Source organism: Tursiops truncatus, chromosome 1 (genome assembly GCF_011762595.2).
Source record: "Tursiops truncatus isolate mTurTru1 chromosome 1, mTurTru1.mat.Y, whole genome shotgun sequence".
Classification (NCBI taxonomy): Eukaryota; Metazoa; Chordata; class Mammalia; order Artiodactyla; family Delphinidae; genus Tursiops; species Tursiops truncatus.
The window spans coordinates 164,603,457-164,621,629 of record NC_047034.1 but is presented as its reverse complement, the minus strand read 5'-3'; the positions used below and the strand labels follow the sequence as shown (position 1 = coordinate 164,621,629).

General features: G+C 38.3%; 1 protein-coding gene across 1 annotated transcript in view; it reads left to right on the top strand.

Moving 5' to 3' along the window:
* CLIC4 (chloride intracellular channel 4) overlaps positions 1–11,141 on the top strand; it is an 86,092-nt gene extending 74,951 nt beyond the window's left edge. Inside the window, exons 5-6 of the mRNA XM_019938462.2 lie at positions 6,744–6,925; positions 7,625–11,141. Coding sequence (XP_019794021.1) covers positions 6,744–6,925; positions 7,625–7,789 — 347 coding nt within the window. The 3' untranslated portion in view covers positions 7,790–11,141. The remainder of the gene's footprint in view (positions 1–6,743; positions 6,926–7,624) is intronic.
* The last annotated feature ends 7,032 nt before the right edge of the window (positions 11,142–18,173 follow it).

Genomic DNA, 18,173 nt, shown 5'->3' with positions numbered 1-18,173 from the left:
GCGGGGGTGTGGGGTTAGTGGTGTGATGAACTGGGCGATTGGAATTGACATGTATACACTGATGTGTATAAAATGATGACTAATAAGAACTTGCTGTATAAAAAAATAAAATTCAAAAATTATATTAAAAAAGTATGATACACAAGTAGAGGGGGAAATGAATAATAATTAAAAAAAACCTTAATCCAAAAGAAGGCAAGAAAGAAGAAGAGAACACAGAACAGGAGGGCAAATAGAAAACAAACGTATGATGGCAGTTCTAAACCAAAGTTTGTAGTCATTACGTTAAATGTAAATGATTCAAATACTCCAAGTAGAAAACAGAGTTTCCTAACTGCATTAAAAATGTGTTGCTTATGTACAAGAAGGAATTCTTTCTCCCTCCCTCCCTCCCTCCCTCCTACATTTGAAATACACACCAACAGATAAATAGACAGACAGACAGGCTGACCGACCCAGGAAAGTTGAATGTAAAATGGTGTAAATACTAACCAAAAGAAAGTTGGCAAAACTATGCTGACATTGCACAAAGTAGACTTTGAGGAAAGAATCATTGCAAGAGATAATGAAACATGTTTCAGACTGATTTAAAAAGATTAACCTACCAGGAAAATAAAATAATTCTAAATTTGTGTAACCAAATAACTACCCTCAAAATATATAAACCAGATTGACAGAGCTAAAAGAGAAATAAACTAATCCACAATCTCGGTGGGAGATTTTAACTTACTCCCTTAGTAACTTAGAATCTGCCAAAAAGAAAAATTCAGTGAGAATACAGAAGAATTGAATAATACAATGAAAAAATTAATCTCATTGATATATAAATTTAATCTCATTGTGCCCCACAACTGCAGAATATACCCTTGTTTTTCAAATGCACATGGAACACAAAATTGACTGTAAAGCTGAGCCATAAAGCAAATCTGAAAAATTTTCCAAAAAATGGAAATTGAAATCATATAGAATATTTTCCCTGACCACAAAGAAAAGCTAGATATCAGTAACAAAAGTACAGCTGGAAAATTTTTACATGTTTGAAAATTAAGCAGTGCATTTCTCAATAACCCATAGGTTGAAGAATAACATGATGAAAATATAGCATGTCTAAATTTATATGCTACCACTAAAGCTGTGTTTAGAGGAAAATTTATAGCTCTAAATGCATATATTAGAAAAAAGAAGGGACTTCCCTGGTGGTCCAGTGGTTAAGACTCCGTGCTCCCAATGCAGGGGGCCTGGGTTAGACTCTTGGTCAGGGAACTAGATCCTGCATGCCACAGCTAAAAAGATTCCGTGTGCTGCAACTAAAGATCCTGCCTGCTGCAACAAAGACCTGGTGCAGCCAAATGAATGAATGAATGAATGGCAAAAAGAAGAGCTAAAAATTGGTAACCTTAAAGTATCCACCTCAGGGGTTTAGTTAGATCAGCAAATCAAGAAGGTAGAAGGAATGAGATACTAAAAGTAGAATTTTATGAAAAGAAAACAAATGTGACAGGATTTGGAAAGCTAAAAGTTAGTTCTTCGAAAAGTCTAATAAGAAAATTGATAAATCCTTGACAAGAAAAATTAAGAAAAGTGAGAGAAGGCAGCAATAATCAATATTAGGAATAAAAGGGGATTACTACAGATCTTGCATTTAAATGACTTTTGGAGGATATTATGACAATGTTTATAAATTTTTTTAAAAAATTAATTTAATGTATTTTTATATTTGGCTGCGTTGGGTCTTTGTTGCTGCTCCTGGGCTTTCTTTAGTTGCGGTGAGCGGGGGTCACTCTTCATTGCAGTGTGTGGACTTCTCATTGAGGTGGCTTCTCTTGTTGCAGAGCACGGGCTTTAGGCACGTGGGCACAGTAGCTGTGGCTTGCGGGCTCTAGAGCCCAGGCTCAGTAGTTGTGGCGCACAGACTTAGTTGCTCCGCGGCATGTGGGATCTTCCCGGACCAGGGATCGAACCCATGTCCCCTGCATTGGCAGGTGGATTCTTTTTTTTTTTTTTTTTTTTTTTTTTTTTGCGGTACGTGGGCCTCTCAGTGTTGTGGCCTCTCCCGTTGCGGAGCACAGGCTCCGGACGCGCAGGCTCAGCGGCCATGGCTCACGGGCCTAGCTGCTCCGCGGCATGTGGGATCTTCCTGGACCGGGGCACGAACCCGCGTCCCCTGCATCGGCAGGCGGACTCTCAACCACTGCGCCACCAGGGAAGCCCTATGCTTATAAATTTGAAAACACTATTGCATAAATATACAGAAAGTACAGTGTAAGAAAATTGTTGCAAGAACGGATTCAAGATGTGAATCAGCTTTTATCTATAATTAAAAACCATTTCACAAAGATGGCTTCACTCTTCTAAGCATTTGGGAAAGATGTAACATCAGTCTTGCATATACTCTTCCAGGAAACAGAAAAGAGGAAATACTTTCCAACTTGCTTTTTGAGGTCAAACCACACAAAAACATCAAAAGAAAGTAACTTTCAGGCCAGTCTCTCTGAAACATAGATGTAAAAGTCTAAAACAAAATATGCCAAATCCAGCAATATGAGAAAAGATAATGCACATAACCAAGTTGAGTTTAATTCAAGAATGGAAGATTGTTTGGACATTCAAAAATCTATTCGAATTATCACAATAATAGAATAAAAGAAAAATTATGTGGTCATTTCAATTGATGCGGAAAAAGTGCTTGATAAAATTTAATGCTTATGATTAAGATGTTTATTTTTTAAAAATTTGCGAAAAAGATACAGCAAGAAATTTCCTTAATCTGACAGAATCTACAGAAAAGTTACAGCAAGCATCATAATAGGGGAGTAGTGAAAGATCTCCTCTTGAAATTGAGAACTGAAGAAGGATGCTTACTGTCAGCACTTCTATTTAGCATTGTACTGGAGGTCTTGGCCAGTATAATAGACAAGAAAAAGTAATGAAAGCTATGAGACTTATAAAAGAAGGGATAAATTTGTCATTATTCTTAATATAATTGTACATGTAGAAAATCTAAAATAATCTACTGATGAACCATAAGAATAAAAAAAGTGAATTAGCAGGGTGGTTGCATATGAAGCTATTATAAAAATCAGTTGTATTTGTGCATGTTAGCAAGAAACAATAGGAAATGTGATAAAAATATTTATACAATAAAAAATGTCAAATATTTAGGAATAAATTTAACAAAAATGGGCAAGGCCTCTACATAGAAAACAAAAGAAATTGAAATTTCTTTCAATTTCATAAAATAAAAAATTTAGAAGAAATAAATGATATTCATAGATTGGGAGACTCAAAATTATAAAGATGCCAGTTTTCAAGTTGGGGTTGTGTTGAATCTATAGATTATTCCAAAGTCCAACAGCATGTGCGTGTGTGTGTGTAAATTAGCATGCTAATTGTACAGTTTATTAGGGAAATGTAAGGAGCCAAGAATAGCCAAGATGATCTTGAAGAAAGATGTGTTTGAAAACTTCCACTACCTGATATCAAGACTTGTTATAAAGGTACAATAGTTAAAACAGTGTGATATTAACAGAAGGGTAGGCAAATAGAACAGTGGAACAGAATATAGAGTCAAGAAAATATCCCTATCTCACACCATACACAATCAGTTCTAAGTGGATTGTAGATATAAATATGAATGGTAAATAATATATCTCCTAGAAGATAATGGGGAATAGCTTCATAATTTGGGAGTAGGTAAGGTTTCTTAAGCTGAACACAAAGTACTGATCATAAAAGAAAAAAAATAAATTGGACTACATTAGGTTTAGTAACTTAACGTTCATCAAAAGTCACCATAAAGCAAGTGAAAAGGGGGAAGGTATGCATAATACATATAACCACAAAGGATTTGCATCTGCATATATAAAAAGACTGCAAGTCAGTACAACAGACAGTCCAAAGGAAAAATGAGCAAACAGCACTTTACAAGAAGAGGATATCCAGAGAGTCAATAAATATGAAAATATGTTAAACCGAATTTGTCATACCCAAGAATGGTTAAAATTAAAGAGACCAACAATACCAAATGTTGTTGAAGATGTGAAGTAACTGGAACATCCATACACTGCTGCTTGCTGTGCTGAACTTGGAAAACTGATCACAGTTTCTACTAAACCTGAACACACACATACCCTATAACCTACATCTCCTTTTAAAAAAATTGAAAAAAAATTTTACTGAGGTATCATTGACATTTATTAGTTTCAGATGTACTACATGGTTTGATATTTGTATACTGTGTGAAATGATGACCACAATAAATCTAGTTAACATCAATCACCACATGTAGATACAAATTTTTTTTCTTGTGATGAGAACTTTTAAGATTTACAACTCTTAGCAACTTTCAGATATGCAGTACAGTATTATTAACTGTAGTCGCCATGCTATACATTACATCATTGTCACTCCATCCATTTTGCCCACCCCCTGCCTGTGGCAACCACAAATCTGTTCTCTATATCTATGAGCTTGTTTGTTTGTCTTTTACGAGTCTACATATGAGTGAGATCATATGGTATTTGTCTTTCTCTGTTTGACTGACTTGACTTAGCATAATGCCCTCAAGTTTCATCTGTGTTGTTGCAAATGGTAAGATTTCATTCTTTTTTGTAGCTTAATAATATTCCATTGTATGCATGTGATGTGTGTGTGTGTGTGTGTGTGTGTGTGTATGTGTGTATACACACCACATTTTCTTTATCCATTCATTTGTCAGTGGGCACTTAGGTTGTTTCCATATTGGATAAATATCCAGAATTGATATTGCTGGATTACATGGTAGTGCTGTTTTTAATTTTTTGAGGAACCTCCATACTGTTCTCCACAGTGGCTGTACCAATTTACACTCCCATCAACAGTGCCTAAGGGTTCCCTTTTCTCCACATCCTCACCAACACTTGTTATTTCTTGTCTTTTTGATTATGACCATTCTAACAGGTATGAGATATCTCATGCACAACTCCATTTTTGATAGGAATATGAATAGATGCACACCAAGAGATTTGCACAAGAAGCCCCAACTGTAAACAACACAAATGCCATTAACAGTAGAATGGATACGTATTTATTCTATAATCATATAATGAAATGCCGAATAGTGACAAAAATGTATTATCTGCCTCACACAACACCGTCAGTGATGTTCCTTAGGGTTCTGTCCTAGGCCCTCTGCTTCTCCTTCATTTCCATGGCTTCAGCGTTCATTTGTGCTTTCAGGACGTACAAATACATTGCCCCAGCCTAGTCTGTTCCAGACTAGAACTCAACTGTCTGTGGACATCGCCGCTCAGGTGTCTTACAGACATCTCAAAGTCAGCATATACTGAACTCATCTCCACGTTTCCTGAATCTGCTTCTCCTCTAGGAAAGTGCATGTCTCAGCAATGGTACCAGCGTTCACCCTGGGAATCTTTTGTTGATGAGCTTCTCTATACTACTTTCATTCCCCAAAATATAAACAGAGTAGGAACCTTTTATGTTTTATTCAGTAGTGAATTTAACGATGCTTGGTACAAAACTTGGCATGTAGTAGGGCCTCCATTTGTATTTTGTTGAATACTTCTATCCTCCTTTTTCCATATTCAGTTTGGTTTCCAAGCTCGGTAGGTTTTTATCTCCTAAGTACTTTATAAAATCCTTGTAATGCCTACAGCCCCTACCTAGCTAAGACTACCAACTGTTGTCTGGACTACTTTGAAGGGATCAAGGGATGAGTCAGTGGGAGCAGTTTGGAAGAAGAGGTATAAGGTTAGGACATTTATGTTGCTGGTGAAATATCTAATATACAGCATGTAAAACTTTGCCTTTTTCTGTGATGGATCCAACTTTATTCAAAGTTATAACTAATATGGAGTGTCACCTCATGATTTTAACTTTCTTTTATGGCCAAGTACTGTACTCATCAGTGTGAACTCATCTATTCTGGGAGTGGGAGGTGAAGGTGGGTTGAGAGGATAAAAGACAAAAAGGGATAAGGGAGGATCTGTCTTTTTAACGTTAGTTTCATATTCCTTTCTAATGATGTTCCCATCCCCTCTTTGCTAAGGGTCACTAACCTTGACTTTCTAGATATACAGGGTGGCTGCATCCTGCTTCTCTCTGAATTATAACATATAGTATCTTGATCTATTTTGCTAATGAGGCCTCCAATTCAGATTGTAGATAGAACTTTCTAATCTGATCTCTATTTTTCATGTTATTATAAGATAGTGCTATTTTTGGCTTCTTACGTATATTAAGGCAGTGCAAAAACTTCAGGCTTCTCTGCTTGGAGTGCTTGGATTGGAGTTTCTTAACACAATTCATGGATATAAATCCAAATATTTTTACGGGAGCAGGACTTAAAATTGAGGGCAAGAATCTGTCTTGGCAAGATTTTCTTTCCTAGATTTGAAATAATAGGTTTGCCTTTTCTCACCCATTTTTCCCCCAGTTTAAATATCAACTGTATTGGGCCATGATGTGTTTGTATATGGGGCATTTAGTTATTAACAAATTTTTATAGATACCACTATCTGAAATTATCATGCTTTTTAAAATATTTATCTATAATTTTATCTATAAATTTGTTTGTCTTATCTCTCTCCCCCAAGTAAATAAGCTCCATGAGAGCAGGAACCTTGTCTGTTTTGTCCTCCTGTGTCAGAGAAACATTTGACAAATAGTTATTGACTGAAGGAGTAATGCTTCTACTTGGGGCTTGGGTGGTTTTTCTTCTTAGAGTATTTCCATTTTTCTTTCAGCATTGGAGAGGGGTCTCTTGAAAACACTGCAGAAACTGGATGAATATCTGAATTCTCCCCTCCCCGATGAAATTGATGAGAATAGTATGGAGGACATTAAGTTTTCCACACGTAAATTTCTGGATGGCAATGAAATGACACTAGCTGATTGCAACCTGCTGCCCAAACTGCACATTGTCAAGGTAGGCCTGCAGGATGTGGGGCACTATTACACCTAGTATCTGTTTACTAAGGCAGCACTTCCTCTGTGTAAAACTTGGCTGATCTTCTGACACGCACTATTTAGCACCCCCCAAATAGTGTAACTTAATGTTGTTCAGGCAATAGTTGAAACACCCTAGGGTTGATTAAATGGAAAATTATGTCTTAAAATCAAGGCATATGAGAAATAGGATTTTTTTTTTTCTGTGACTGCATAAAAATTCAAAGATGTAACAGGTAACTTTGAAGTGGTGGCTACACTGACTTATAGCATCAAACTTTGTTCTCTGATCACCTGGCTTTTTCTTTTCAAGGCAGAAAATATTTATTGAGCATTTATTGTGTGAAACACTATGCTGTATAGGATGGTTGTGCAGTAAAGATCAAGATCAAGAAAAACAGAGATCTAGTGTGTGTGTGTTTCAAGTATTTATCCAGTGATTATACTTGGCTGTTTCTCTGGATGGCCAAGGCAGGCATCTGCAATGACCATCACACTTCTGAATCTGTGGTGTAGCGTGCAGTCCTTATTTAAAAGTCTAGTTAGAATGAAGGTGACAGACTTCAGGGAGAAGCAGTTTTCAGAGATTCACAGAATTAATTTGCCCTGAAATCAGATATGTGTCTGGTTTATAAGACATGGCATATAAATGTTAATTTTTGATCTCTTTGTATTTCAGGTGGTGGCCAAAAAATATCGCAACTTTGATATTCCAAAAGGAATGACCGGCATCTGGAGATACTTAACTAACGCATATAGTAGGGATGAGTTCACCAATACCTGCCCCAGTGATAAGGAGGTTGAAATAGCATATAGTGATGTAGCCAAAAGACTTACCAAATAAAATAACACTTACGAGAGAGATGTCTTCACATCTTCCCCTAAGAACATGCTTTTCCTAACAGACTGCTCCTCTTCCTATAAAATAGAAACTTTATTTTGCACAAACATGCAGTTATTCCAGATTAGGATAAAGGATAGACAAGGTATAGTAGCTATCTTTAAATATATACTCCTAAGCAGTATTATTTGAAAATTCTTTTACCCTGCCTACCTCCCCTACCCCGTATCCTCCTAATTTGGAGACACTCCATAAAAACTTTTCACTTTAAAGGCAGTTTGCCATCTCTCTAGAGCCCTCACCACTGTCTCCATTCACTGTGTACAAATGGCAGAACTTTTGAGGTGCACTGTTTAACTGTTAAAATAGTAATCACAACCTCATCAGGCCCAAACTGGTGCATAATGCACGGTACAAGGAATATTTATGTATTTTTGGAATTTTATAATATTTAGTAAGAGTATATGAAAGGATTGCTACTGTATCAAAATACTCAGTTTCAATTTAGTCTATCCTGGATATGTACTAAAGGATGTTACCACCAGAGAAGAGAGCCTTCTCCAGAAAGTCACTACAGATATTGCTATGTTACTTTGTATGTGGATTTTTACTTTTGCCTAAACGCATTTATCCTTCATATCAATTATAATATCTGACACTACGTAGAAGCTAAAAGTCTAGAGGGAGGAACAATATTTGCAAGATCTTCTTCAAGCCTTTTATGCATATAAGAGAAACCAATGGGCACATGATACTCTCTGTCTAAATATGTTACTGGTTATATGTATTTTGCCCAGTGCCATTCATTTGGAACATTATTACTTTCTTCCTTTATTTTAAAAATGCTCCTTTTTTTAGGTAGGCATCGGCCTTGCTGTTTGTAGATCGTTTGAGCAACACTACGTACACTGATATTTAGTTGATTTAGCTGTAGCAGTACAATGGTTAGTAATGTAAAAACTAACCTAAGGAATGTAGTGTGGGTTTGTCAAAATATCAAGTAGATTTTGTTTCTAAAGCACATTTAATGTGGATAATCTAAAGACTGCATTATCCATCCTATATTAAAAACAAGATAAAACACATAGATTACCGCTCCACCCCCATTTACTGTTAGACTTTGGGTAGAGGATGGTTCACTTCTTTTGGACTAAACTATAGTTGTGATGGTGACTACACATTGACTGCAGTTTTGCCTAATCTCAATCATTGCACTTCCTTCAGTTAAATTTTCCTACAGCCACATTGAGGAATAGCAGTCTTCATGTTTGTTTGTTTCTTAAATTGAAGTCCTAAACCAGGAATTGTGTTGTAACAAGGGAGGATGAACTTGGTGAAAATAAAACAAAAGTTTGCTATGTATTTATTCATTAAAAAAAAAAAGACTTTCTATGTACTACTCCAAAGACTGTGATTGTGACTATAATAATGTTTTGGTAATTTTTATACCTAACCTGTTTAAGAAATGCTATTTCTCATAGGCTGCTTTTGGAAATTTTAAGTATATTGCTTTAAAATGGCAGTGTTTTCTTCCCTATGATATGCTAACGTTTAGTAAGCACTGGCTTTATGGAAGCAGCTTGATTTTTTAATAAGCATTCTGCATTTTTTAAACCTATCAGTGACTAGCTTGGTATAGAAAGATAAGAAAAACTCCATATTGTGTCCATTTGGCTCAGGGAGATTTCTTTGCTTTACCTTTCTTAGAACTCCTTATTGCTGATCAAAAGTTTGGGTACCCACCTTTTTGTAATAAAATGTTGGATGATGATTTATCTTGTTCCAGGAAGAAGCATTATCAGGTTATATATTGAGAAATTCTATAGCAGTAGCTTCCGTGGGTGAATGTCACCTCTGCACCAATACACAGACAGCCGTCTTCACTTTTCACTTACTTCTACGATAGTGGTAACTTGGCATCAGGTGATATTGAATCTTGCCTCATAGCTTAAAGCATGGAAAAGATTCAAGAGAAGTGGGGGTGTCTATTTCAAGTGAACAGTGGACTAAGTGGTACAGAGTAGAAGGCTAATGAGGAAAGAGCTACAGTCCTCAAAAAGGATGAAAAAGCACATTCTGAAACTCAGTTGTGAAGTGTTTTCCACTTTGGATATTTATTCTCTTCTTCTTCTCCTTTTTAAAAATCTATCCCCTGATTGTACTTGGCTGTCTCTCTGGATGTCCAAGGAAGGCAAGGTCTATCTGTTATAATTTTGATGAAGGCAGAATTATTTTTCTGTTGAAAGACAAATCTTATTACTTTATCAGGGAAATTAGATGAGGTTGAGATTGGCAAATGAACGAAAGCTACTAAGAAAGATGATCCTAGAATATGCTTTTTACCCCATCTTACATTTGTGGAAAGATCATAGCTTCATGTCTTGGGAGATTTGGGACACGAAAGTTTTCATGGCAGTTCATGTGGTATATGGGTTGACACAGTAGAAATTATGTTATTATTTCTACAACTACTGAATCATTTTCCCCTTCATTTAAACCCCTTTTGTTCCATTTAAACAAGATTAGACTCTGAATGGAAGATCTTACTAATTTCCAAGGGATTCTGAGAAATTTTTGTGTTCAACATTTGGAAAGCTGTCTACTGTTTCAGTTGATGTAACTTCCTTTTTTAAAAAATGTAGATGCAGATATTCTATACAGTTCTGTTATTTTCTTTTACTAGGATTGTTGACTTTAGTGATAAAATTCATATAAGATTTTATTTCTTGGTAACTTTGGTTTATACAGCTACCTTTATTATTATTATTTTTTAATACAACTGTCTTTAAACCCTTGAGCAATCTGTATACAATGAAGAGGTTTCTGACATTTATTCTTACACTCAGTTGATTGAATTTAGGCATATTTACTTCTGTTGTTTTGAATCTCTCCAGAGTTGCATGTAGATAGCTTTTGTTTCTGTGCATTTAAAATATCCATTTAGAAAATATCTACATGGTAAAAATGAGAAGAAATAGAAATGTATTTTTTCATGAACATTTTGATACACATTTCATCAAGTTTGTCGATTAACCAATTTCTTACACTGGTTATAATCAGTATTTGATTCAAAGAGAGGGAAGCATTCATTATTGTTATAATATATGGGTTTTTTTATTCCATCCTTTACAAATTACTAAGGCTGGGGCTGTCAAAATTATATTTTTATCATGGAAAAAAATTTCAAATCCCCCAAATCATAATGTTGAACAGAATTGGAGTATTTTCTTTAAATTAGTTGAAAAGGAAAATGAAAGCTTATAGAATGCTTGTATTTTCTTTTCTGTCTCTGGAACCAGTATATTGCTGGCAGCTATTGTATTAAAAAATAAAGTATATTTTCACTATCATAAAAGGTTCTTTTTTACCCCCTCATGAAAATAAATAACAATTTGGGGTAAAAGTGTTTTATTTGAGACTACTTTTTTTTCATGAGTGGCGATTCAGCACATTTAGTAGATTAAAGGAGGAAAACCATATGTTCATCTCAATAGGTGCATAAAATAATTTATAAAAACTTTCATGCTACCCATTCTTAGCGAAATAGGACCAGAGATTAACTTTTTTTAACCCAATAAAGACATCTGCCAAGAACCTACAGCAAATTTCATACATAAATATGAAACAGAAGCCCTCTCATTAAAGTCAGAAATAAAACAGGATTGCCTTCCGTCACAGCTATTATTCAGCTATTTTCCATAGCTTCTTTATTAGAGGCATCCTACACCAATGCAGTAAAATCAGTAAAAAGAATAAGGAATGGAAAAGAATTGACCAAATGACTTCTTTGCAGATGATGCATATATAAAAAATTCAAAATAACCTACTATTAGAAATAATAAAATTCAGGGGCTTCCCTAGTGGCACAGTGGTTAAGAATCCGCCTGCCAATGCAGGGGACATGGGTTCGATCCCTGATCCGGGAAGATCCCACATGCCGCAGAGCAGCTAAGCCTGTGCGCCACGACTACTGAGCCTGTGCTCTAGAGCCCACAAGCCACAACTACTGAGCCCGTGTGCCACAACTACTGAAGCCTGCGCGCTCTAGGGCCTGTGGGCTGCAACTACTGAGGCCCGTGTGCCTAGAACCCATGCTCTGCAACAAGAGAAGCCACTGCAATGAGAAGCCCGCACACCGCAACGAAGAGTAGCCCTTGCTTGCCGCAGCTAGAGAAAGCCCGCACGCAGCAACGAAGACCCAGTGCAGCCAAAAAAAATAATAATAATAAAATTCAGATGCTTACTAGATAAAAGATTTAGGAACAAAAATCAATGTAATTTCTATATACTAATATTAACTACATTAAAAATAAACTAGGGCTTCCCTGGTGGCACAGTAGTTAGGAACCTGCCTGCCAATGCAGGGGACACGGGTTCAAGCCCTGGTCCGGGGAGATCCCACATGTAGCAACTGGGCCCGTGCGCCACGGCTACTGAGCCTGTGCTCTGGAGCCCATGAGCCACAACTACTGAAGCCTGCATGGCTAGACCCCGTGCTCTGCAACAAGAGAAGCCACCGCAATGAGAAGGCCATGCACCACAACGAAGAGTAGCCCCTGCTCGCTGCAACTAGAGAAAGCCCGTGCGCAGCAAGGAAGACCAAACACAGCCAATAAATAAATCAATAAATTTATTTTTTAAAAAAATAAATAAACTAGTAACATTGGTTTCTTCTGGAAGAAAACTGGGTGACTGAGAAAAATGGATGGGAAATTGTCAGTGTATACTTTTTTGAGCTTTTAGAAATTTGTACCATAAATATATTACCTATTCTAAAAAATTAGAAGTGTTTTAAAAGATAATCTAATACATTTAGGATCAAGTCTAATAAAGAATGTGCAATTCCTTTATGGAGAAAAGTACAAAATATTATCAAAGGACCTAATAGAAACCTGCTTGGTGGACAGGTGTACCATGTTCATGGATGGAGAATGTAAAAGTATAAGAATTTCAATTCTGTCTTAAGTAATTTATAAATGCAATATATTTTCCCAACAAAATCCCAAGAGGACTTTTTGGGAACACAGATAAATGGATTTAAAACATTCATATGGAAGAAGTGTGGCCCCCAAATAGCCAACATATATCTGGAGGGGGGAGAGAAAGAAAGGAAACTTACTTGACAAGATATAAAGTCTTAAAATAGCTTATAGTAATTGCTGGGTAGGATATAGTAAGTCACACAAACACAGCACTCCTGCTGCAACTACCAGAAAAAAACTGGTTTAAAACACTATAATACTATTCTTAAACATCAGAAAACTGGAAGCAATAAGGACTAAATGGATTGGATTTCAGAGGAGAAAGCCTTTCTGAGGTGAACTGATGGTCTGGCCATTTTTTCCTTTGGGGGCATTTCCTGATTCTGGGCCCTGAAGTGAGGATTGGGTTTGGCCCATGGAGAGGGCTTTACTGGGTAAAAGAAAATCATAAGGCTCTTGGTGATAGGGCATACTGGAAACCGGAGACATCTTAAATATGTGACTGGTTTTCTCACAGGACATTTGCTGAATTCCAGAGCTCTACATGCCATGCTAGAAGCTAAGCCCAGGGCCTCCAAGAGGCAGAGTGAAATCTCCCACGATGACACAATACTTGGGAGACAGAATTTCATTAGAGGGAGGGCTTACCTGAAACACACCGAAAGCAGCTGCAGCTTAGTGGTTGCCAGTCACTAGGGGTGGGAGAGGGAATTGACCACAAATGGACGTGAGTGGTCTGTTTTAAACATGGATTGTAGATAAGGGTCTAGTATCCAGACATATAAAGAATTCTTACAACTCAGTAATAGAAAGACAACCCAATTAAAAAATGAGGAAGGATTTAAATATACATGTCTCCAAATAAGATATACAGATGACCAATAAATACATAGAAGCTTAACATTATTAGTCATTGGGGAAGTGTAAATCAAAAACACCCTCTAGGATGGCTATAATTAAGAAGACAGATAAGTGCAGTGATGTGGAGAAATTAGAACTCTCATACATTGCTAGCGGGAAAGTAAAATTGTGCAGCCACTTTGGAAAACAGTGCGGCAGTTCCTCAAAAAGTTAAGGATAGAGCTACCCTATGATCCAGCAATTCCACTCCTAGGTTTATAACCAGGAGAGTTGAAAACTACATCATTGTACATAGATGTTCATGGCATCATTCTTCATAGTAGCCCCAAATGGAAATAACCTACCTAAATGTCCATCAACCAGTGACTGGATAAACACACCCATATCATGACCATTAAAAAAGTACTGATACAAGCTACAACATGAACCTTGAAAACATTATGCTTAGTGAAGCCAGACACAAAAGGCTACATATTTTATGGTTCCACTTATATGAAATGCCCAGCATAGACAAATCTATAGCGACAGACAGTAGATTAGTGGTTGCCAAGAGCTGGAGGAGGAGAGAATGGGGAGTGACTGCTAGTGAGTACAGGTTTCTTTTTGGAGTGATGAAAATGTTCTGGAATTAGCCAATAGTGATGATTGCACAACTTTGTGAATATACTAAAACCCACTGAATTGTATACTTTAAAAGGGTAAACTTTATGATACATAAATTATATCTCAATTTAAAAAAAATTACAACGGGGGCAATTCTGCCTGCTTAAAACTTTTGGATAATCAGTGTATACACAGGTTGATTAGCAAAGTTAGTGATGTCGATTTCCCTTGTATTTGAATTAAAGTTCAATTTAAATGTTTTCCAAAATATTTTCTTAAAGAGGAAAGAGGAAAAAAAAAATTGTGCTAATGGCTGCTCAACTTTATAAATTTACTAAAAATCATTTAATTTTGTTCATCTAAAATGGGTGAATTCTACAGTTTGTAAATTATACCTCAGTAAAGCTGTTTGAGAAAAAAAAGAAATAAAAGCTCAAATCTGAAATTAAGAATTCATCATGTGGGTCTAACAGCAGAGTGCACACAGCAGAAGACAGAATTAGTGCTTGAAGATAGGCCAATAGAAAAAATCCAAGCAGAGAGTAAAAAGAATGCACAAACAAAACAAACAAAAGAGCATAAGAAACATGTAATTGAGGTCCCAGACATAAAAGGGAATGGAGCAGAAGCAATATTTGATGAAATAATGGCTGAGAATTTTCCAAAACCGTTGACAAACATCAACCCACAGATTCATAAAACTCAGCAAACTCATTATGGAATAACAGAACAAAACAAAACACAACACACCTAAGAATATCATAGTCAAACGGCTGGAAACCAAAGACAGAAAATTCTAAAGACGGCCAGAGAGAAATATCATGTAACCTTTGAAGGAGCGATGGCTGACTTTTCAGCAGAAACTTTGGAAGCCAGAATCTTTAAAGCACTGAAAAAGATCTGCCAACTTAGTGAAAATATTCTCAAAAGGGAAGGCAAAATAAAGGCATTTTCAGACGGACAAAAGCTGAAAGAATTAAGCACCAGCAGACCTGTGCTACAAAAATACTTAAGGAAGTACTTCAGCCCGAAGGAAAATGACCCCAGATGGTAGTATAGAACCAGAAGGAAGAATGAAGAGCAATGGAAAGGGTAAATATATGGGCAAATATGAAAGAGTATTGACTACTTAAGCAGCGGTAATGTCTTGAAGATATATACTGTTAAAAAATATATAATGTGGAATACATAACTGTGGCTATATATTATACGTATATAACACCATGGAAGGGTGGAAGAAAGGTTTAAGTGTATGTACTTGTATGATCCTTTCATTATTTGGCAAGCGGTAAAAGTACTAATTCAAGAAAACGAATAAATTGTAGATAAATACTGTAATCTCTAGGGAAACAGGTAATATTAAGATAATTATGAGAATAACTTAAAAATCTAAGATTCAAGGGGAAAATGGAATTAAAACAAAACCAACAATGAATCCAGAAGAAAGGACAGGGACTTCCCTACTGGCGCAGTGGTTAAGAATCCACCTGCCAATGCAGGGGGTATGGGTTCGAGCCCCGGTCTGGGAGGATCCCACATGCTGCGGAGCAACTAAGCCCGTGCGCCACAACTACTGAGCCTGCGCTCTAGAGCCTGCGAGCCACAACTACTGAAGCCCACGTGCCTAGAGCCCGTGCTCCACAACAAGAGAAGCCACCGCAATGAGAAGCCCATGCACAGAAACGAAGAGTAGCCCCCGCTTGATGCAACTAGAGAAAGCCCGCACGCAGCAACGAAGACCCAATGCAGCCAAAAATAAATAAATAAATTTTAAAAAACGAAAGAAAGGACTAAAGGAACAAAGGACAGGACAACTTGGAAAAACAGCAAAAGTTTAGCTATAAACCCTACACCATTAATTATATTCAATATAAGGGTGCAAAACAATCCAGTTAAAAGGGAGTATGAACCTGTTTAAAATAATCAAAGCCTAATATATGACATTCACAAGAAACAAACTTTATAAGGACATAGAAAGGTTGAAATTAAAGGATTTAATTCATTGACACAGCACAAGAGAGCAGATGTAACTTTATCATAAAATGCAGGCTTTGAGGCAAGAAGTATTACTAGAGACAAAGGACATTTTATAATACAGCCATGTATAATGTACTTTTATAATGATGAAAGTTTTATTCATTAGGAAGATATAACAGTCCTAAATTTATATGCACCTGATAACACAGCCTTGGATACGTACAGCAAAAGTTAATGACGCTGAAAGGAGGAATAGACAAATACACCATCATAACTGGAGTTTTTTTTCTTTTTCTTTTTTTGCTGTACGCGTGCCTCTCACTATTGTGGCCTCTCCAGTTGCGGAACACAGGCTCCGGAGGCGCAGGCTCAGGGGCCATGGCTCACGGGCCCAGCCGCTCTGCGGCATGTGGAATCCTCCCGGACTGGGGCACGAACCCGTGTCCCCTGCATCAGCAGGCGGACTCTCAACCACTGCGCCACCAGGGAAGCCCATAACTGGAGATTTTTAACATAGCTCTCTTACTGACAGAATGAGCAGGAAATAAACCAGACCCACCCCCCACCCCTCCACACAGTAAGGAATAACTCAATTAAGTAATCTGACTTAATTGACATTGCAACACTACATCCAATAACTGTAGAATGCACATTCTTTTCAAGTGCACATGGAGCTTTTAGCAAAGTAGTCCATTCGCTGGCCCATAAAGCAAGTCTCGACAAATTTCAAAGGAGTGACATCATACAAAGTATGTTCTCTGACTGCAGTGGAATTGAACTAGAAATCAGTATGATTGAAAGACAGCAAGAAAATCCCCAGAATAAGGAATCAGTTGCAGCATGTGCAACAAGCCTACACCCTACAGTGAAATTTAAACATTTTAATTTAACAGACATATGTTCGGTAAGCCAGGAACGATTCTAAGCACTTTACATATATTAACTCAGTCTTCCTAACAATCCTGTGAGATCTAGACTATGATTCCCACTTTATGAATGAGGAAACTGAGGCATAGGGAGGTTAAGAAACTTGCTCAAGGTCACAAAGCTAGTGAGTGACAGCAAAATTAGAGGCCAAGAAATATAGCACTGTGCAGATCGTGCTCTGCAATCTTGAGACGTGCTTTTATTGATACTTTTCTCATTAGGGTGGACTTGGGTTGCCAGGTAAGCGGAGCCCATCTGGAGCAAACCTATTCTTGTGTTTCTTCTGTGGGGCAGGTTTCTTGCGAAGGTAGAGGATCCAGGCCCAGACAAGCCCCGCCTTCCCCTGGGGACTTACCATCCCAAGGGCGTTACCACCTCCTGCCCAGGAGGCAGTGGCCGCGCCGCGTCCCCAAGCCCTGCCGGCTTTCCTTGCCCGGGATGGTCGTTCTAAAACGACCGGCAGGAGGCGCAGGCTCCCCTCCTTTCTGCCCCGCGGGTGCAAGCAGGGCTGTGACAGCTGCAGGACCTCGTCCGTTTGGGGAGCCGGCAGCTCGGTTCAGCCACTTCGAGGGCTTCCTTCCTCTTTATCAGATCTGTCAGGGCTGCTGCGCTGTGAAGGCACCTCCGGCCTCTTCCCTCCTTCCTGTGGCGAACGGACGCTCCCCCCGAAGCCGCTAATCTACACCCCGGCGACTGCAGCCCGCCGGAGGCCGGGCCGGCCCCCCTCGCACCTTTTTCGGGGGCGGGACCCTGCTTTGAGGTCAGATCGCCGGGGGCTCCGGCTTCCCCCCTAACTGGCCAGGGCCGCGCGCGCCCGTTTTTCGCAGCCCTTTCGCACTTGTGCACGCGCTCGGCTCTCGCTGGCCCGCGAGGCGGCTGGAGAAAGCGCCTCCGAAGCAAAACTAACAGGTCTGGTGGCAGTTGGCACGAGGGGGGAAGAGGTGCTGCCGCGGTTAGTCCCGGGGCTCCTCCCCGCCTCGCCCGCGCCACAGCCGGCCGCGTGCCGCCACCGCGCCAGGTGCGGGGCCGCGGGGCCG